Source organism: Dreissena polymorpha, chromosome 4, assembly GCF_020536995.1.
Source record: "Dreissena polymorpha isolate Duluth1 chromosome 4, UMN_Dpol_1.0, whole genome shotgun sequence".
NCBI lineage: Eukaryota > Metazoa > Mollusca > Bivalvia > Myida > Dreissenidae > Dreissena > Dreissena polymorpha.
In genome coordinates this window covers 43186809-43209958 of record NC_068358.1, presented here as the reverse complement: position 1 = coordinate 43209958, position 23150 = coordinate 43186809, and the positions used below count along the sequence as shown (strand labels likewise).

At 35.8% G+C, this 23150-nt stretch overlaps 1 protein-coding gene across 2 annotated transcripts in view; it reads right to left on the bottom strand.

Moving 5' to 3' along the window:
- LOC127879234 (ribonucleoside-diphosphate reductase large subunit-like) overlaps positions 1 to 23150 on the bottom strand; it is a 65274-nt gene that overhangs the window by 17161 nt on the left and 24963 nt on the right. For both annotated transcript variants that reach the window (XM_052425975.1, XM_052425976.1), the window contains exons 5-8: positions 17175 to 17234; positions 15252 to 15291; positions 8659 to 8735; positions 7967 to 8052 (exon numbers count right to left, since the gene is read on the bottom strand). In XM_052425975.1, the coding sequence (XP_052281935.1) occupies positions 7967 to 8052; positions 8659 to 8735; positions 15252 to 15291; positions 17175 to 17234 (263 nt within the window). The remainder of the gene's footprint in view (positions 1 to 7966; positions 8053 to 8658; positions 8736 to 15251; positions 15292 to 17174; positions 17235 to 23150) is intronic.

Here is a 23150-nt window from a genome sequence, read left to right as displayed (position 1 = left end):
CATATTAAACTTGCAATAATCTATAGATTCTCAAATACACCATTTGATCATAAGCTCTTTAAGAATAGCTATTAATTTAATTCAGTATTTTTTAAAAATTAAATATCATTAGGGTAAAACAAACAAATATTGACAAACATCCTTTAGGCCACGGCTTTTATATTTCTTGGTTTACAAAACCGCCGACCCTAATTTTTGGAAAAAGGGAAAAAAAATAAAATCGGAAAATCGTCTTTTTTTTAAATATTTTATTCCCGACCGCACTGCAAAACGAGCGAAACGAGAAAAAAAAACGATCCGGTTTGAGTACGGTTGCGAATAAAATCAAGTAAGTACAATCAACGATTGGTTCAGTTGATCAGCGTCAGTAAAATGTCGACCCCATCAAAATTTATTTCCGAGTCTGTGACGCAACTATATTGTTTAACATGTTTATTATATTAAACAAACCCGATATTATAGTAGATAAAAAAGTATTTGATAATTAGTATAAATAATCCAATAAAACACTGCCATTATTTACGATATTTTGTAAACACGTCCGCCATAGTTTATAGGAACTGTACAGAAAGTTTGGAAATCGGAACAAATCGGTATATCTCGGAAAATCATTGATAAATGTATTTGTCGTTTCAATGCTTTAGGGCCGAGTAATTTCGGCAAATCGGAACTCAACTTGCGTAAAACACTAGCTCAATTAACCATTAAACTCCGCCTCCGTTCTCGGCAAAAGATTCGAAGGCGGAGCTATGCACGTGCTTTTATTAAATTGGAGGATTGCAATTGAGAAACAAACACACAATTGGTTCGGCATGTTGATTGCTAGACAAAGGAAGCCAATTTTTTCGGCGCGAAATTTGTCGCTTTATTGCTTCCGACAGAAAGCGGCTTTCCTTTGATGACGTCAAACTGTCAATTCACACAGACTGCACATTTTCGGAAGACTTTAACTGACTCCTTGTTTACAATTCCGGTAAAAAAAACACTTGCTAACATTAAACTTTGGATTAAATTATCAAAATAAAGCAAAAGCGAAGTTGACAAATATGATTAAATTAATTCGCATCAGTTCAAATAAGACGTTTTGCGCTGTAAATCAACGAGTTTTCATGACAACAATAACTTTGACAAACAATACCGCGACGACGCATGGATCGATCTACCTCGATTTTTTTTCATGTACGATCTCATAAGTCGAGTAAGAGCAAACACATACCGGGTAATTTGTGTATGAGTAGTTTATCTTATATAAGATTTATGCAACGGGCATTGCATTGCGTAATGAAGCGCATCGAATTATGGGAATGAAGCGCAGTTTTTCGTTTTAATGGGAGAAGAACGCATGTCATGTAATGGAGTGTTTAAAATTGCCTGATGTTACAAAAGGTGCTTTTAGGACTCATTTCATTTGAAGATATAGATGTGTTTCATTGCATAATTTGATTTTTTGTCTCTGTGTTAAGGTTATAAAAGATATGTTGTCTTTGTTCTGATGTTATTAGTATTAACTTTTTTTTCCGATGTTTTTTTTTTTTTTTTTTTTTTTTCGACCGCCCGATGGACCATTTTCAAAATAATTTTTGTAAACCAATAAAAAAAAAAGTCGTGGCCTTAGTGTTCTTGTTGTGTTAATGATATATTAAATGGAGTTAAAATAATATATTTTATTTGTTTACCCAAAGACCTATAGAATCTATAGGTCTTTGGTTTACCGTTCAATATTTTGCACTTGACAACCTCAGTTCAATGCTATTTCATTATACTGTACAGCGTAACAAATATAATTTAGCAGAATGCGCATATGAATCTGATTATACACAGATCCACTAACATATAAATCAAATCATGTTTGTCTCTTTCCATTTTCGAACGATACTCATCTTATTATAATAAATGCTTTAACTTTGTGAGTAGACAATTTTCCAACACTCGTTTCCGTGACGCACATTCACTGTGCAGATTTCTGATAAATATTTTTTGTCAAATCTCAAACGAAGTATGTTGCGTTAATTGACACACGCATAACATTACTCCCTAATGACCATATGATATCCATTGTTAATTTGAATGGTATTTATTATTTTCGCCGTTAATCGCAATTTCTCGTCTGCTTGCCGCCATCTTGGGACGTGTGTAAAAACAGGCGTGCTCAATCCTGATACTTCTACTATAGTCGGTAATCTCCGCAATAGAGAGAGAGATGTGTTTACTGGATAGCAACGTAAAATCGTATATATTCGGCTAAATTTGCTAACCAATACGCAAGTCAGATGTCGATCGGTGACGACTCGACAAGCTCGATCAGCACTCGTTCCCCGGTCAGGGTTCGACACTAAGGCACGTCCGACAGACATTGTCTAGTAAGATCGGTGGTCGGGCTAGTAAAACTGTGGGCTAGCTTGTCCGACTGGTCGTACATAAAAAAAAATCTATACTGATTCATATAACTATAACTAACCGAAAACCTTTTTCTCTTAATGTGTAAAATAACTCTCGTATCCGTTATTTACATCAGAACAAAACTAGCGTATATAAATAAACGCGGAGCATTCACGTGATTCATTGCTATTTTTAGACGCGAAGGAGAGCTTCCTGCAGAAATTGCTTGTTTCCATTGGTCAAGTTGTCATGAATATTAACGAATTTCTGCAGTGTCTTAGAACTTTACATCATGTTTTTACGACTTCTATCGAAAATCGGTATCATCAATGTAAACATTTTGGCGTAGCAGACGAGAAGTGTTATTTAAAGAATGGCTTTGTTCAAGATTGGATTTTCGTCCGACAAATGAGTTAATAAAGAAGAATCCGACGGTAAAACTGACACAGATTATGATGGAAAAAGGGTCTTGGAGCTGTGGTAGCATGGAGCACAGCGGTCAAGGTGGCCAGAATTTGATGACGTTGAATAAATGTCACCTGCTCAGGGGTGTCAATTGCCCCAAATTTGAAATCCGGAAAATAAAGCCGTAGGATAAAGGGAAGAGAGGGCCCAACCCCACGAGCCCTAGCTTTTTGTTCTTTTTTTATAGTCTTTCTAGGTGCAATTTCTGGTGAGTACAATGCGAAATTTTCTAAACCAAACCATCCGTAACACCGCAGGTGTATTTGTCATTCTAAACAAATGATATTAAGAACTTCGAAATTAAATTAAAATGGACAAACCAGCATATCCGAAAACGACTGTCCGAAAACATGTCACAATACATCATTTGCAAATGAAATAAAATATGCATATCGTTTGACTGCAGCAAAATAAAAACCAGTAACCAGTAACCTTGCAAATACGCAGTCAATATATAATTTGATTAACATATTGTTCTAAAATATGATATTGCACTGCTTTACTTAGCCAGTTACTGCTCATGTCAGTGCCAGTCGCTTACCAATCAGAAATCAATAAATAAAATTGGTACCAAGCGCAAATGTCCGGAATGCCGACGATGCTATAACAATATTCGTTCTGAAATGATCCCGCACTAAAATAATTTTGTCCCTACCCCCACCTGCCTTAAATAAACTCATCGAATTTACATTCACCTCAAAATCAACCCTGGACGGCTCAAATCCGGATTTCCGGAATAATCCGGAAAATTGACACCCCTGCCTGCTGTACAGACATCATTTGTTTAACTGGTGATAAACAGTGAAATTATAACAAACAATTTATGTTATTAAATAGTTTTATTTTATTTTTTACTCTGTGCATCAAAATAACTTTCTTGTGTTCACTAATTATTTACTGATAAAACCTGATTAAACATTTACACGACACAATTGTGTTTATTTGCTATGCCATTTATGGTCTAGTAGACATCAGATTCGGGCTAGTACATTTTAAGAGGAGCTGGTCCGATGGTCTGGCTGTAAAAAAAGTTAATGTCGAACCCTGCCGGGAGGCTTGAATTTCAACTTTTTTTAACACGCAAGTGCCAAAATGATTATGATTGATACATAACCCGTTAAGACCGAAATGAAGCGAAAGTATGATTAACAAGAGTGCCAAACTGTCACAAGATACGCCCGTTTTAAGACTTTGGACAACTTGATAACTTTACCATGACCCATATTTGAACTTGACCTACATATCATCTAGACACAACTTCTGACCAAAGTTGGTGAAGATCTGATGAAAACTACTTCAATTAGAGAGCAGACACCATGCTAAATGCTTGAAATGCACTACGGGACCTCGTGACCTAGTTTTTAACCTGGCAAGACCCATATTTGAACTTGACCTACATGTAGATATTGTCTAGACACAACTTCTGACCAAAGTTGGTGAAGATCGGATGAAAACTACTTCAATTAGAGAGCACTTGCTAAATGCTTGAAATGGTTTAAGTGACCCTGTGACCTAGTTTTTGACCTGGAATGACCCATATTCCAACTTGACCTAAATACTGTCTAGATACAACTTCTGACCAAGTTTGGTGAAGATTGGATGAAAACTACTTCAATTAGAGAGTGGACACCATGCTAAATGCTTGAAATGCACTAAGTGACCCTGTGACCTAGTTTTTGACCCAGCATGACCCATATTCGAACTTGACCTAGATATTGTCTAGATACAACTTCTGACCAAGTTTGGTGAAGATCGGATGAATACAATTTGAATTAGAGTCCGGACAAAGTGGCGCCGTTGAAAATGCACTAATTGACCCTATGACCTAGTTTTTGACCCGGCATGACCCATATTCGAACTTGGCCTATATATCAACTAGATGCAACTGCTGACCAAGTTTGGTGAAGATCGGATGAATACAATTTGAAATAGAGTCCGGACAAAGTGGCCCCTTTGAAAATGCACTTATTGACCCTATGACCTAGTTTTTGACCCGGCATGACCCATATTCGAACTTGGCCTAGATATCAACTAGATGCAACTGCTGACCAAGTTTGGTGAAGATCGGATGAAAACAATTTGAATTAGAGTCCGGACAAAGTGATGCCTTCCGCCCGCCGCCAAGGGGTTTCACATAATACGTCCCGTATTTATACGGGCGTATAAAAACTGAAATTTGACCATTTTGATTGATGGATCCGTAGTTTTTCAGTACAAATCCGTAGTGAGTAGTTTAGCCAAATAATTCGTAGTAACTACGGCGAATTCGTAGAAGTAAACAGGTCTGCAGACACAATACATAATTGTGACTGTTATCAAATACTAAAATATATACTAAACCAAGAGGTACGCTGTCAGAGAGACATATGCCCCCCCCCCACCCCCCTCCAAAAAGGGCTTTGAACTAGTGACCCTAATTTCAATAGGGGTCAACTACTGTCAAAGCCAATGCACATGTGAAGTATTAAGCCAATCAGTCAATTCGTTGACGAGTTATTGATGGGAAACGGTTTTCTAACTTATTTGACAGTGACCTTTGACCTCGTGACCCCAAATTCAATAGGAGTCATCTATTGTACAAGGCCAATGCACACCGGACGTATCAATCAAATCGGTCAATTTGTATACCAGTTATTGACGGGGAAACAATTTTCACACTCATTGCGTCAGTGACCCTTTACCCCAATGTCAATAGGGGTCATCTACGATTTTCATAGTAACCGTATTTTACCATGTATAGCGCGCTCCCATGTATGACGCGCATGCGATTTTTTAAAGCCAAAATGGAGAAAAAAGAAAGAATTCAAGTCCAAAAACCTGAAAATTAGGTCGAAAATGGCCTCCATTCTTATATTGCGCAATCATTTAATCTAAGTTTTTTGGGCGCTTAATTTTTTGTTTTAAAGTAGGGAGCGTTTATACGAGCAGGAGCATGGGTTGCATAGCACTATATTTTCGACAATTTTAAAGATTATACTCTTGAGAACACCGTTTATGTCCTTATTGCAGCGCACTGCGCGTGTTTTTTTTCAAGACCCCTGCGCAGTGTAACATTGGAACAGTGTAACATTTTCATTAACTGCCGCTCACAACATCGTATGACATAGTCTTCTGCAGACACGCAACATCACAATGTCCAATCTTACACAAATCGTCCGTGGATCCCATTTTATTTTTCATCGCCTTTAAATATTTCCCCATTAAGAGATGCTCCCCATTAAATCCAGTTTGACCCGGTATTTCACGCCCACACTGCGTCTAGTTGATTATTATTTATAGTGAGACAAACAATACACCCGAACGCTCAATTCCATACAGTTGACGTTATCGGCGCTATCAGCGTAAATCCATTAGACAAATATCATTTGTTTGTCTCTATTGAAAGAAAATAAAACGAGTCTATATCTCTATTGTTGGTTTGTAACCTACATAGTACACTTGCACGGTAGCATATTAATGCAGAGATCGGAAATCATTGATAAATGTATTTGTCGTTTCAATGCTTAGGGCCGAGTAATTTCGGCAAATCGGAACTCTAACTTACGTAAAACACTTGCTCAATTAACCGTTCAACTCCACCTCCGTTCTCTTCCAAATGTTTGAAGACGGAGCATTGCACTTGCTATTATTTAATTGGACGATTGCCATTGAGGAACAAATACACGACTGGTTCGGCATGTTGATTGCTAGACAAAGGAAGCCAATTTTGTCGGCGAGAAACTTGTCACTTTATTGCTTCAGACAGGAAGCGGCTTTCCTTTGATGACTTCAAACTGTAAATTCACATAGAGTGCAAATTTTCAGAATTGCTAACATTAAACTTTGGATTTAATTATCAAATAAGCAAAAGCGAAGTTGAGAAATATGATTGAAATAATTAGCGTCAGTTCAAATAAGACGCTTTGCGTTGTAAATCGAGCTTTCATGACAACAAAAAACAAACAATACCGCGACGACGCGGGGGTCGATATACCTCCATTTTTTAAAAATGAACAATCAATGAAGAAGTGTGAAAACACCAAAAAAGACATTTGTTTCATCTTTTAATTTTTGTCAAAACTGTTACTACACCGTTCATTCCTACCGTTTCCCGCTATTTGTTGTATCGACAACGGCCCCTTCAGACTATAACATTATAGGGTGTAGTTTTCTGCAATAAAAATGGCGGCAAGTGTGAAGATAATTGATCACGAAATGGATTTTTTGCAATTTAGCATCCAGGAAATCGTTGTGTCAATGTATTATGCGCACTGAATTTTTATTTTGAAATTTGAAGGAAAAAAACTGCGCGCTATGCATGGTAAAATATGGTATTGTAACAGTGACCTTTGACCCCAACTTTGATAGGGTTCAGCAGCCGTCCAAGGCAAATGCACATTTAAAATATCAACCCAATCGGTCAAATCGTTGCAAGTTATTTATCGGAAACAAACTTGTCTAGCAACAGACCACAGACAACCACCAAAGCAATTTACCCCCTCTTCTTCGAAGGGTGGCATACAAAAGCCTTAAACTTGTGTTCCATTTTGTTTTCAAAGATATAAAGAATTAACTGTCTGTTCTGTATTGATACTTCTGATCTCCAAGATGATCTTCAACGAGAAATATGTTGATCCATAATATCACCAAAATAAACATTCTTGCCAAATTCATTCCAGATCAGATGAAAAATGTGGCCTTCATAGTGGTAATGAGCAACATGGTGGCCACAGACTAATGAAGACACATGAGGACGCACAAAGGATGACCACAATAGCTATCACAAGCAATTCATGCTCATGTAAGCTGAACGCTAGCACACTGGGCGTGGCATGTGGAGACCCAAGGGATATAATTGGAACAAACCTAGTAGAGAACCACAATATGATATATATAAATATGTAACTCCTCAGCCGGGCATTGTCAAAAATCTGGAAGCTATCATTGTTAAAACCCCTTTTAGGGTCAAGTGACCTAATTAATAAACAAACTGCAATTCAAACAATTTTGTAGAGGACCACTTGAGGAACATTCCTGTAAAGTTTCCTCTAACTCTGCCAACCAATGCACATTATCGTGTTTGAAGATCCCTTGAGCTTACATGCTTCCTAATCACTAAATCCAGTTCCTAACAATGACTTACCTGGACAGCTGAGGCCTGGTGGTTCCAGCGTTGAACAGGGTGGGAGAGGCATGCGTGAACCACTTTTCAGACAGCAAGTTGTACGTCTGAAAGAAACAACCAAAATTGCTCTTAAGCTCGCTAATATTTACTGGATACCTAAGAACAGCATTCACTAAATGCTTGAAATGTTTCTTACATTCACATATTCTGTTTTTCAGCAAGTATTTCACAAGTTAAATCACACTGTTATTTATTTGTGAATTCTTTCAAACATACTTGATTATCATTAAGTCTTGGATCATATTGTAATGGATATTTTGTTATTACTAAATTTATTTATAACTAAATGCATGCATTGTTTGTGATGGCTTCGAATACCAAAACCAGTTTTTAAGTATGCTCATTTTCATTCAATCAAATATACGAATATTTAATTTTCACTTTATCTAATGTAATGTACGAAAAGCTGCATGATTATATATTGACTTGGATTTCTTCAACAAATTGTGTTATCTGATTTAATGACTGATTTAATGACTGGATTATAAACAAATCTTAACGTTTAAGTCAAATGTACTGCAAAAATGTATTTTCTAACTGCTATCAGAGGCCAGAGAAACTGGGCTGTAAATATTTCTTACAGGCTACTCAAACTGACAGACACAAATACAACAAATAAACATCTGTTTCAGTTGGCACATATATGTAACCTCAATGGCGGCCTCGATGTCGTTGTGATGGATCCCAACTGCAACTCTCATCAACATGTGCTGTGGCCGTTCAGCAACTGAGGAAAAATGTAAACTATTATAAATGTAGAGCCATTACATCATATCTGAGTGATGACCTTATTTATAACTTTTATTAAAAACCAAGCTTTATCTGCATGTTAGCTACCTAGACAAATTTCAGCAAAATACCCATTAAAAACTCCTGTCACAGCAGAATACCGTATTTGTAATACATTGACAGTTAAAGTGACCTTGATCCGACTGGTCCAATTTCAAGCGTAAGCTAGGTCTAAATTTTAGCTAAAATGCATAAATTTTTATAACAACCTATTGACTGGAAAGTTGTAATATTTAAAAACAGTGACCTTGCTCTTGACCCACTTGATTCCCGATGGCATGCCAAGCTAGGCATATATGTAAGTAAACTACACACAAAATCTCAGCACCTTCCTCCATTCCAGCACAAACATCGTAACTAGACTAGGTCTCTTTCCATATAAGCAACCTGCACACACAAATGTAATACCTCCAAACAACCATTTTTCTATTTAAAGTTACAGTGACCTTGACCTGACTGTCTTAAGGCTTAAGTCTGTGTGTACACTACTTATATTCCACAGCAAAATATCCATTCAAACAACTGTTTTGAGAGGAAACTGTTCTTGATTGTTCATAGAATACTTACGAAAACACCCACCCTCCCGCCACACCCACGGTGTATAACCATATCGGTCCCCCTCTCGGATGAAAACGCTATATCGGTACCCCTCTCGGATGCGGCACCGGTCATTCTCGGATAAAAACAAGATTCTGTGATGGAAAGTGGTCACCAAAATAGTGTTTTTGAGCTTGAAGGAAACGCAGTACGTCAAAAGTAAGTATTGCACGGAACATTACAGTAATTGACTTACGTTTTGTATGTATTTCGTTTTAATTTTCCGTTTACCGAAGTTGAGATATAAGCCACACAGTTTCACGTTGCACTGTTGACTATCCCATCGCTGTGTTGTTAATATGACTTTCCATTCGCTACAATACATTTAGGCCTCAAATTTATATCAGAGGCAAATCCGTTATAAGGATTATTTTAAATTCATATTTATAACTGTAACGAAAATGTAAAATGTTCAGAAATTCATCATTTTTGGTTTACCTGAAGCACAGGTATCCCTCTCTTTTATGGGATTTCAGCGCACAGGCAACCTCTGGGATTCGATTCGCTAACTGCAGTTTGTTTATTAACGTTAACTGTCATATTTCTCAGCTGAATTAAAAATTATTGTTTAATTTATAAATATACAAGTACGCGATTTAAGTAAACCTGGGAAGTAACTTACATATAACTCTATGAATATAAATAAATATTAAAAATTCTTCAGAACACAATCACGTAAAAGATGATCGAAGTATCTAAAGATGGCTTCATCAACTAAAGCAACGTAAGACATCTCAGATATCTACTGCAACGGATTTGCACTGGGCAGAGAAAAAAAATTAATTTGATTTGCCAGAAAAACGACGCGAAAAAGCAGAGGAAATCGAAAAGATCAGACATACCAAAGCTCTTTTGGGTGTCGAAAGGGCGTCACCCTGTGCGCTTACACTACAAGTGCAACGAAATACAAGTTTTGCCTTCCAGAAGACTTGGCATTGAACTACAGGATCTTGATTATAAAATGAACTGTACTTGAGCAATTTTTGGAACTTAACATTGAACATGTTGAAAAAAATTGTTTTCCTTATCTATATACGTCTATGTATGTACAAATGTTAAAGGGCGTACCGAAGATAAAACAATATTTAATTTCAGGAATTATTCAATGCATTTTAAGTATTCACTAAATGATCGCTTAAAACACAAACCTCTTATTAAAGATTCTTTGAAAACAAGTATTAAGCATTGAGGCAAACTTGATATGTACATGTTTTTCTTTAAGATTACATCAATATAGTATTATCTCTAGTAATATAAATTCGCAAATATGGAATGTTTTGTTTTGTAATGCATGCCTTGTAGAGAAGTTATTTCGTCGATATGTCCTTTTTAACTGTTAACTATGTACACTTATTTGTTCATACAGCAATCGATTTAGTATGTTGTACTGTTTCAAGCAAAGTATGTTGTACTGTTTCAAGCAATAACGATAACTGTTATGTAATGGAAGTTATACAATTTATTTGTTAAGCATGGGGCAACACATCTAACGCCCCATAGCAGTATCTTATGCGGAAATTTATTTTCTGAAAAGTATGATCATCAAAAAAGTGCTAGAAATAAACATTCTCCGCCGAATATTATTGATTGTGCAAAAGTTGTTGTTTACTTAGAAAGGTAAAGCAGACGAAAACACGCATGTACACCACAGGCCTATGGTAATAATATGCCTAAAAACTGAAAAACAAATCACTAAAGTTCAATCAATTATAGACCGAAAGCTCTTGTGTCGTAGTCATCCTTGCAAAACTTGTATAAAAACCACCGAAGAACGATAATGCATTCATTTACGCGTGCACCGCCGAAGTATGATATACATTTATTGCACGTTTCTTGAAATGTCATGCAGCAGTTATTCACAAACATCTCAGCACGAATGGACGGAAAACACGAACAGCAATATCCCTCTGGTATTGGAAATAAAAAAGCAGATAATAGAAAAGTAAAAATTACTTCTTATAAAGACGTTTAAACAAAACGTTTAATTTTTATTCAACACAATCAAACATCAGATTGTGTAGATAAACACCTTTAAACAAAACACAAAAATTAACAAGGCACATTACCTTATGTAAGCCTGCTCAAACGACAGTTAATAGTATTTATGTAATCATACCATCTCAACATCAAATTATATCAGTAAACAAGAGCGACTTATTTTAATTAGATACAGGGGGTGCATAACACGCTCCGTTAGAAAAAAAATCATTTTGTATACATTGCATGATTTCCCATGGAATCCACAAGCATCTTGACATAACCACATACAAAATTAAACATCAATATTTTTAAGTGAATGCTTATACAACGCAACTCGTTTCAAATACTATGGATATATACCACTATCTTTTAGCTTCCAATTGGTGGTCCCAAAATTTGTTTCCCAACAAATCATAATTATAAATATACATAATTAGAGCACAATGAACAAGATCAACATCTTAAACTATAATGTAGTGTCACTGAACACTTAAATTCAGTGGTTAAAGAGGCGCAATACTGTTGTAGTATCTTTCACTTTATTTAATAGTGTCCTTTTTTCTGTGGCGATAGTGTGGTGATTGAAGCTGTTTCCACAATCTATACATTTCTACACGTTGTCACATTCTTTGTGTTTAAGGCAATGCTCTGCTTAGCATCACTTTGCTTTAACAAGTTTTTCAACATGTTTCACATTTTAAACTTGCCTCTTGGCCGCATACGCCTGTATGTCTTTTACGGCTGCATCGACTTTTGAATGAAACTGAGCAAATTGTACAGTGATATTTTTTACATTCTGTCATATGAGTTGTAAAATGGTAATTTTAATTTTTATTCAGTTTTATAATTAAATCCTTTTGCACACACTCCAATATAGTAATTAAACGCTCCTGAATGTGTCTTCATGTGACAATTGCATCCTACTTTAGTGATGAACACTTTGTCTCATTGTTTGCAGTTATAACATGCACCCAAATGGGAACGTTGGTGTTCTTCTAAATGTGCTTTCAAGAATGTCGTTTTCCACAGACCTTACACTCAAACTTTCAATCAACATATAGATAAAATCGGATCCTCGTCCAAAGGTAGAAATGACTCCGTCCTTGCAGCCGCGAACAATGAATCTGATTCCATAATTGCCTGGCATACAGATTCAAGTACACTGCCAAGTAATGGTGACTCCGACTTCTCATCCTCACTGGAGTCGAAATTAGACTGAACCCAAAGATGCGGAGCCAAACCTCCTAAACAATAAAATATAATAATTTCAGTTTGCATGCCCATGTCTGCTGTTATTAATGCGAAATAAACAAGAGATGTGTTTGTTAGAAACACAATGCCCCCTAATGCGCCGCTTTGATTTTTTTTTGGACCTTTGACCTTGACCTTTCACCACTCAAAATGTGCAGCTCCTTGAGATACACATGCATGCCAAATATCAAGTTGCTACGTTCAATATTGCAAAAGTTATGAAGAAGGTTGAAGTTTTTTAATTTTTTTTTACCTTGAAGGATGACCTTGACCTTTCACCACTCAAAATGTGCAGCTCCATGAGATACACATGCATGCCAAATATCAAGTGTCTATGTTCAATATTGCAAAAGTTATGAAGAAGGTTCAAGTTTTGGGACACACACACACACACATACCCCCGATCTTTCAATCCGGGGGCATCAAAATTTAAATAGTAGGTTTAGTTTTGTTTTCGCAGAGTTATTGCGCCAGTAATCAGTGTGTGTACACTCAGATTTATAACATTATCGCATTTCTCTACATGAAACATATAATCATTATTTATGTGCATACTTTTTAAACAAAACATCGGGAAGTGAGATTTTACACCTATCGAACAGAGTATAGCATGGACTTGGTTACCTATATTTGGTTCAATCAAATGTTAAGTATCATGCAGAATAAGATTGCCAACAGTGTGTTTGCAAGGGTAGTCTTTCCATTGTACATGTATGCATTTGCTTAATGTGGGTACGTTTGATGCTTAAAATTGATTTTGTACACTCATTTATTTATAAAAATGCCGACCTACTGCCCTTTAAATTTTCGCGTTTTTTGTTTAACTGAAACAGTTTTTTTTAAAGTCAAAACTTGTTTTGCATATACCAATTCGTATCACATAAAACTTTAAATAACGTGTTATAATGACTAGCTTACTTTTGCAAATGCTTAAAGTATTGTTAGAATTAAAATTAACAGTGAACAATAATCTTTAAATAAATGATATTTAAAAGGAATCATCAGTCGGGCTTTTCAATAGACCAACTCCATCCGAGAGGTTGCCTGTGAAGGTATAATCACACATCGGAGAGGGATACCCCTGCTTCGTACAAACAGAAAGCTGACAGTTTTTTTCAATATTTTTGACAATGTCAATTGCCTGTCCTTTAAACCATATCTACCATTATTTCATACAACTAATTGAATCAATGCGATCAGATACTCGCATTATACACGCCAAAACATTTTAAAATAATAAAACTCATATTCAATAGCGGGACAGCCCTTGAGTGTGTCGCTTATATATAATTAATCACTAACAAAGCAAAGAAGTTAAACATACAACTAACAAGATGTGTTTGTGAAACACAATGTCCCCCTATATGACGTTTGACCTTGAAGGATGACCTTGACCCTTCACCACTCAAAAAGTGCAGCTCCATGAGATACACATGCATTTCAAATATAAAATTGCTAGCTTCAATATTGTAGAAGTGACATTACATGAGCAATTTTGACCCATATATTTTACCTTGAATGATAACCTTGACCTTTCACCACTCAAAATGTGCAGCTCCATGAGATACACATGCATGCCAAATATCAAGTTGCTATCTTCAATATTGCATAAGTATTCATAAAATAAGCGATTTGGGCCACATATATTAGACCTCTGACCTTGAAGGATGACCTTGACCTTTCACCGCTCAAAATGTGCAGCTCCATGAGATACACATGCATGCCAAATATCAAGTTGCTATCTTCAATATTGCAAAAGTACTCATAAAATGAGCGATTTTGTCCACATAATTTTGACCTCTGACCTTGAAGGATGATCTTGACCTTTCACCACTCAAAATGTGCAGCTCCATGAGATACACATGCATGCCAAATATCAAGTTGCTATCTTGAACATTGAAATACTGCAAAAGTGTACATTAAATGAGCGATTTTGACCCATATATTTGACCTTTGACCTTGAAGGATGACCTTGACTTTTCACCACTCAAAATGTGCAGCTCCATGAGATACATATGCATGCCAAATATCAAGTTGCTATCTTCAATATTGCAAAAGTTATTGCAAATGTTAAAGTTGGCGCAAACCAACCAACCAACAGACCAACCAACAGACAGGGCAAGAACAATATGTCCCCCACTACTATAGTGGGGGACATAAAAAGCAGCATGGTTCTAATGTTCCGTGCAATACTTACTTTGAATGACCATTGTACCTTTTTAACAATAAATTGTTGTTTTGTGGATGTCCATCCATCACAGAATCATGTTTTTATCCGAGAATGGCTGGTACCGCATCCGAGAGGGGTACCGATATAGCGTTTTCATCCGAGAGGGGGACCGATATGGTTATACACCGTGATACCACTGTTGAATAATACCTGCCAGATCGTCCCACCCCAATCTAATAATTTTTTAACTTTATTTAAAACCATGTTAACCAGTCCATCCAATAAAGAAATGTTGATCTTTATGCTATAAAATAGAAGCTTTATCACTTCCAAATAAATTGCAATACTGATTTAGGATATAATTATGAATACTTAAACACCTCAACTATTAAGTATTGTCAAAAGAACCCATTTCATATCTTTCAATGATATCAAATGCAGTTTTGCCGCACTTACCTCGCCCATTAATCTTCAGAAGATATGACCGTTCAAGCGTCTGAAAATGATATAATTTATATCAGCAAAGAACATTTAAAGGTACTGTCAACCTCGCAATGAAAAAAAAAAAAGAGAAAAGTTGTACAATACCTTATTTTTTACAATTATTAGTTTATATTGATTAAAATATCACAACTGGTATATTACATTACTTGAAAAATGTTGTTAAGTTTTCATATTTTAAGTATATTTGGTAATACATTTTACTGGGTATGTCTACCAGGTAACTACCAGCTAACTATAAATAACGCCAGTAGATTGATCATCATCGTCAGGTGGCAAACCCAGGAATGCAAATTGTGCATGCATAGTGAATTGTACATATTTTGTATATAAAATGATAAATCTACTTGCCTTATAAATAGTAAGTATATTGTTATGTCACCTATTTTCGCGATGTACTTTCAATTTCACATCTCGAAATTTTATATACCAGGGTTTTTTTTTAATAAGAAAGTGACGCCGATATTCGGCGTCTTCCCCTACCAGAATTTTTCCCCTCAAAATACAATTTCCCCACCAAAAATATCATTTTTGCACCAAAATATAATATTTTCTCTCAAAGAATTAGATATGTTTATTTTTCCTTTGGGCATTCGAAAATTATCCAATTTGCACCATGTACAACGATCTCGCTCTCTCTCTCCAGACGAACACAAAAAATCTGGGAATCCCAGTTATTCTAAATATAGCTCTTAAATAACGTCATGTAAACTGGGCAACTAATCGTAATAATCATGTGACTATTTTACTGGATACCGCTCTTGCGCGAGAAGGGTGTTTCGTCAATTAATTACTGGAAACCAGTCGAATTTTCATCCGGGCAATGTGCAAGCCCAGATATAAACGTGAAAACAGAAAAAAATGTCTCACAATTGGCGTTCTTACACAAACAAAATAAAACATTCGGACTCGGAAGATACTGAACGCTTCGAGGTATTTTTTAAGAAAGAATCATCGAAAACCGTAAAGACCCGGATTCTGAGGTAATCAACATCAAACATTGTGAAAGTGAAAGTAGAAAATGGGCAGCTGCCGCTCCTTTCCCTTCCAATACTGTAGCAGATCAAGATCGTCAACCTATTCATCATGAAATTGAAATCACAAAATTGACATCGTCCCCCGGACCCAGTACAGAAATATAGTTGAAAACATTTCCCATAATTAGATCTACACCTGCAACTTTATTAAGGACTTTGACTTTAATACGTGTTAAATGTGTTTAAGAACAAAAAGGACAGAGACATGCCTCTTTTGATGAGTTATAGACATTGAAATGAACAGTTTTCATTTTTTCCCCTAATATGTCTCTTTCGCACTCTTTTTTCCCCCTTTCACCCAGCGTCCAGCGTCTTCCCCTTTCTCTAAAAAAAAAACCCTGTATACTGAAAATATGAACTTTTTTCAAGTAATGTAATATAACAGTAGTGATCTTTTAATCAATACAAATACTAATAATTGTAAAAAATACAGTATTTTAGAACTTTTTTTTTTTTTGTAATTCGTGAATGATGTTCCCTTTAAATCATGATGTGTTTGTGAAAAACTATGTCCCCCCATATATTTTACCTTTGACCTTGAAGGATGACCTTGACCTTTCACCACTCATATTGTGCAGCTCCATGAGATACACATGCAGGCCAAATATGAAGTTGCTATCTATAGTATTGCAAAAGTTATGGCAAATGTTAAAGTTTGACGCAAACCAACAAACAGGGCAAAAACAATATGTCCTCCACTATAGTGGTGGTGGACATAAAAAGCTTATCCACAAAATAATGTACATAATTTAAAACAGAACAAATACAAAATTCAACATGTGCTTCAGCAAAATATTCAAGAAATAATTGTATTCATGTCAACAGAAATGTCAATATTTACCTTGAATCCAAAATAGTTGTATGTGTAATCCCGGTCATAGATGATGGCAGAGTTGAGTCTCTGAAAATATAAACACCCTTCTAAAAAGTGTGAACCCCAGGCCTTTTCCTAGCCATTTTGGGAAATAATGCTAGTTCCGGTTAAGCGCGAATTCCCACTGGGAAAAACTAATTTTTATAAAATGTTTATAATAATTAAAATCAGAAGAATAAGATCATATCAACAAGGGCTGTTTGTAAAACATGCATGCCCCCCATATGGGCTCTCCGTTGTAGTGACAGCCATTGTGTAATATGTTTTTTGTCACTGTGACCTTGACCTAGTGACCTGAAAAATCAATAGGGGTCATCTGCCAGTCATGATCGATGTACCAATGAAGCTTCATGATCCTAACCATAAGCGTTCTTTAGTTATCATCCAAAAACCATTTTACTATTTCGGGTCACTGTGACCTTGACCTTTGACCTGAAAATCAATAGGGGTCATCTGCGAGTCATGATCAATGTACCTATGAAGTTTCATGATCCTAGGAATAAGCGTTCTTGAGTTAATCATCGGAAACCATTTTACTATTTTGGGTCACCGTGACCTTGACCTTTGACCTAGTGACCTGAAAATCAATAGGGGTCATCTGCGAGTCATTATCAATGTACATATGAAGTTTCATGATCCTAGGCATAAGCGTTCTTGAGTTATCATCCGGAAACCATTTTACTATTTCGGGTCACTGTGACCTAGTGACCTGAAAATCAATCGGGGTCATCTGTGAGTCATGATCAATCTACCTATCAAGTTTCATGATCCTAGGCCTAAGCGTTCTTGAGTTATCATCCGGACACCATTTTACTATTTCGGGTCACTGCGACCTTGACCTTTGACCTAGTGACCTGAAAATCTATAGGGGTCATCTGCCAGTCATGATCAATGTACATGTGAAATTTTATGATTCTAGGCGTAAGCATTCTTGAGTTATCATCCGGAAACCATTTCACTGTTTTGAGTCACTGTGACCTTGACCTTTGACCTAGTGACCTGAAAATCTATAAGGGTCATCTGCCAGTCATGATAAATGTACCTTTTTAGTTTTATGTTCCAAGGCGTAAGCATTCTTGAGTTATCATCCTGAAAACATTTCACTGTTTCGAGTCACTGTGACCTTGACCTTTGACCTAGTGACCTGAAAATCTATAGGGGTCATCTGCCAGTCATGACCAATGTACCTATGAACATGTGCAAAACAATATACCCCCTCTTATTCGAAGGGGTGCATAAAAAGTATAAATCAATGTTTAAGATAAATCAATAGTTTGGTATAGCTTTATACCCAAGTGGTAAAATAATGTTGTTTTCAGTTTACTTTGGTTTGAGATCTGTTTTAGCAAAAACTGGCTTGCTTTTTTTTTATTAAGAGCGTCAGAAAAAAACAGAAGGCCCTTGCTGAATTAATGCTGTCAGTTAGAACAGGATTTATATTTCATCAATCTAGCAAAGTACATTAATGTACTTTTTAAAATATGGCATAATGCAAATTTTAGTTTTCAGTTATTTAAGTAACCAAAGCACAACAATTTTGCCCTGACCAAAACTAACTTCGTGCATATTCAACCAATGGCTCTCTATAAACATAACAGATTGTATCAACCTAGTTTGAGTACTTTGGGTTATCACAGGATCTAGATTTAAATGGACAGACTGAACCACGAAGTCTAGGGAAAAACTCTCCAGCTACACCGTTCAGAGATTTATAATGTATAAAACAACTTTTTCATGGGGTCAATTTAATATTAATTATTGATACAGTCTACTCTCGTTATCTCATGGGATATCTCGATTTTCTCGATATGTTGAAGTAAGCTCAATGTCCCAACTTTTTTCCTTCTTTATCTATAGTAATAAATATCGCATATCTCGATTTTCGTTATGTCGAATAATTTGATATCTCGATCTAAAAATTTGTCCCCAGTCCTGATTTTACATGTATTTAAATGGCGTTATATAAAATGGCGCCAAAAAAATGTAAAAATTCGCCATAAATTTTTTTGTAAAATATCAATTTATTAAATATATAAAGCACACATTTAACATAGGATTAAGATACAATATGTAAGTGTTTAACGTCATTTCATTTTTGGCGAATTTTTACATTTTTTTGGCGCCATTTTATATAACGCCATTTATGACGTCATCATGTACAACGTCATTTGACGTTTAAAAACATTTTTCTTTGTTATTTAAATTGTGCAGTCAAAAGACGTAAAAATGTACTTAACATATAATTTCCAATGTTTTGATAAAGGCATTATGCCGAAACGTCAATTAAAGGAGTATAATCAGAGAGTTATAATTTTTTAATATCCCTTTGGATAATTCAACTGAGCTTAAGCAATATAACTCGTTTTTTTTTCACTATTTCTTTATTTGCAAAAATACTAGTGGCTTATAACTTACCTTGCAATCTTTTTTTCTCGCATGTTGCGAGTATGCGAGTGTTAATTTCGAGCCCTGTGTATATGCGTGGATTACACTGGATTTAAATGCCTCATGCCTACGGTAATTCAGTCTTATTTGTTTCAAATATGGGACATGATTGTTCGTTAGGATCTTGAATTCGTCCATCGGTCGAAGGACGAAAAAGGCGAAAATTAATGTCGGACGAATAATAATGGTTTCACAGTAATATTTGTAAAAACAAATAAAGGGAGATGATTCATTATGCGCCAGACAAAAATGTACTTTGAAATTAAATAAAGGGATATAATTCAAACACTAAGGTAGATAGATTTATGGTTCTTAGTCACTGCACTTCTCCTACTTGCCATCTGTTTAAGTTTGAAGTTTCAAGTAAATCCCTTCAGTAGATTTAGAGTTATGCTCCTGACAAAAATTTACTTAAAAATTATATAAAGGGGAAGATAATAAAAAACTGTTATGGTTCTTGGTCACTGCACTTCTCCTAGTTGCATGTTTATATTTCAAGTTTCAAGTAAATCCCTTTAGTACATTTAGAGTTATGCTCCGGACAAAATGTACTTTAAAGTTATATAAAAGGGGAGATAATTAAAAAACTAAGGTAGATAGAGTTATGGTTCTTGGTCACTGCACTTTTCCTACTTGCCATCTGTTTGTATTTCAAGTTTTAAGTAAATCCCTTCAGTAGATTTAGAGTTATGCTCCGGACAAAAATGTACTTTAAAATTATATAAAAGGGGAGATAATTCAAAAACTAAGGTAGATAGAGTTATGGTTCTTGGTCACTGCACTTCTAGTTGCCATCTGTTTATATTTCAAGTTTCAAGTTAATCCCTTCAGTACATTTAGAGTTATGCTCCAGACAAAAATTACTTTAAAATCATATAAAAGGGGAGATAATTCAAAAACTAAGGTGGATAGAGTTGTAGTTCTAGGTCACTGCACTTCTCCTAGTTGCCATCTGTTTATATTTCAAGTTTCAAGTAAATCCCTTCAGTAGATTTAGAATTATGCTCCAGACAAAAATTCCTTTCAAATCATATAAAAGGGGAGATAATTCAAAAACTAAGGTAGATGGAGTTGTGGTTCTTAGTCACTGCACTTCTCCTAGTGCCATCTGTTTATATTTCAAGTTTCAAGTAAATTCCTTCAGTAGATTTAGAGTTATGCTCCGGACAAAAATTTACTTAAAAATCATATAAAAGGGGAGATAATTCAAAAACTAAGGTAGATAGAGTTATGGTTCTTAGTCACTGCACTTCTCCTAGTTGCCATCTGTTTATATTTCAAGTTTCAAGTAAATCCCTTCAGTAGATTTAGTTATGCTCCTGACAAAAATGTACTTAAAAATTATATAAAAGGGGAGATAATTAAAAAACTAAGGTAGATAGAGTTATGGTTCTTGGTCACTGCACTTCTCCTAGTTGCCATCTGTTTATATTTCAAGTTTCAAGTTAATCCCTTCAGTAGATTTAGAGTTATGCTCCAGACGAAAATGTACTTTAAAATTATATAAAAGGGGAGATAATTCAATAACTAAGGTAGATAGAGTTGTGGTTCTTGGTCACTGCACTTCTCCTAGTTGCCATCTGTTTATATTTCAAGTTTCAAGTAAATCCCTTCAGTAGATTTAGAGTTATGCTCCGGACAAAAATTACTTTAAAATCATATAAAAGGGGAGATAATTCAAAAACTAAGGTAGATAGAGTTGTGGTTCTTGGTCACTGCATTTCTCCTAGTTGCCATCTGTTTATATTTCAAGTTTCAAGTAAATCCCTTCAGTAGATTTAGAGTTATGCTCCTGACAAAAATTTACTTAAAAATTATATAAAGGGGGAAATAATTCAAAAACTAAGGTAAATAGAGTTGTGGTTCTTGGTAACTGCACTTCTCCTAGTTGCCATCTGTTTATATTTCAAGTATCAAGTAAATCCCTTCAGTAAATTTAGAGTTATGCTCTGTACAAAAATTTACTTTAAAATTATATAAAAGGGGAGATAATTCAAAAACTAAGGTAGATAGAGTTATGGTTCTTTTTCACTGCACTTCTCCTAGTTGCCATCTGTTTATATTTCAAGATTCAAGTAAATCCCTTCCGTAGATTTAGAGTTATGCTTCGGACAAAAATTTACTTTAAAATCATATAAAAGGGGAGATAATTCAAAAACTAAGGTAGATAGAGTATGGTTCTTGGTCACTGCACTTCTCCTAGTTGCCATCTGATTATATTCTAAGTTTAAAGTCAATCCATTGAATAGATTTGGAGTTATGCTCCGGACAAAGTTTCAGCCGGACGGACAGACGGACAGGACCAATTACTATATCCCCTCCGAATTTTTTTTCCGCGGGAAACACAATGTTGTTGTTTTTATAAACTTGATGGTTAAATGCTTATCAATATTTAAAACATAATCAATACCTTGTTGTGAACTGTTCCTATGAGAGTAATCACAGGAAAGGTGTTGATGTTTGATCATGATACTTGTTTTTATCTTCTAATTAGCAGTGTTGTGGGATAGTTATTTTGTTTTTTAATTTTTTGGTTGTAAATTAAAAACAAGAGTGCCAAACTGTCACAAGATACGCCCGTTCGGAGGTTTTGGACACCATGCTTAATGCTTGAAATGCACTAAGTGACCTCGAGACCTAGTTATTGACCCGGCATGACCCATATTTGAACTTGACCTAGATATCATTTAGATGTAACATCTGACTAAATTTGGTGAAGATCAAATGAAAACTACTTCAATTAGAGAGCGGGCACCATGCTAAATGCTTGAAATTCATTATGTGTCCGATCGTGACCTCGTTTTTGACCCGGCATGACCCATATTCGAATTTGATCTACATATCATCTAGACTCAACTTCTGACCAAATTAGGTGATGATCAGATGCAAACTACTTCAATTAGAGAGCGGACACCATGCTAAATGCTTGAAATGCACTAAGTAACCTTGTGACCTAGTTTTTGACCCGGCATGACCCATATTCGAACTTGACCTAGATATCAACTAGATGCAACTACTGACCAAGTTTGGTGAAGATCGGATGAATACAATTTGAATTAGAGTCCGGACAAAGTGGCGCCGTTGAAAATGCACTAATTGACCCTATGACCTAGTTTTTGACCCGGCATGACCCATATTCGAACTTGGCCTATATATCAACTAGATGCAACTGCTGACCAAGTTTGGTGAAGATCGGATGAATACAATTTGAAATAGAGTCCGGACAAAGTGGCCCCTTTGAAAATGCACTTATTGACCCTATGACCTAGTTTTTGACCCGGCATGACCCATATTCGAACTTGGCCTAGATATCAACTAGATGCAACTGCTGACCAAGTTTGGTGAAGATCGGATGAATACAATTTGAATTAGAGTCCGGACAAAGTGATGCCTTCCGCCCGCCGCCCGCCGCCAAGGGGTTTCACATAATACGTCCCGTATTTTATACGGGCGTATAAAAAAGTTATGCCTACCTACCTACAGTAATTTTTGGGGCGA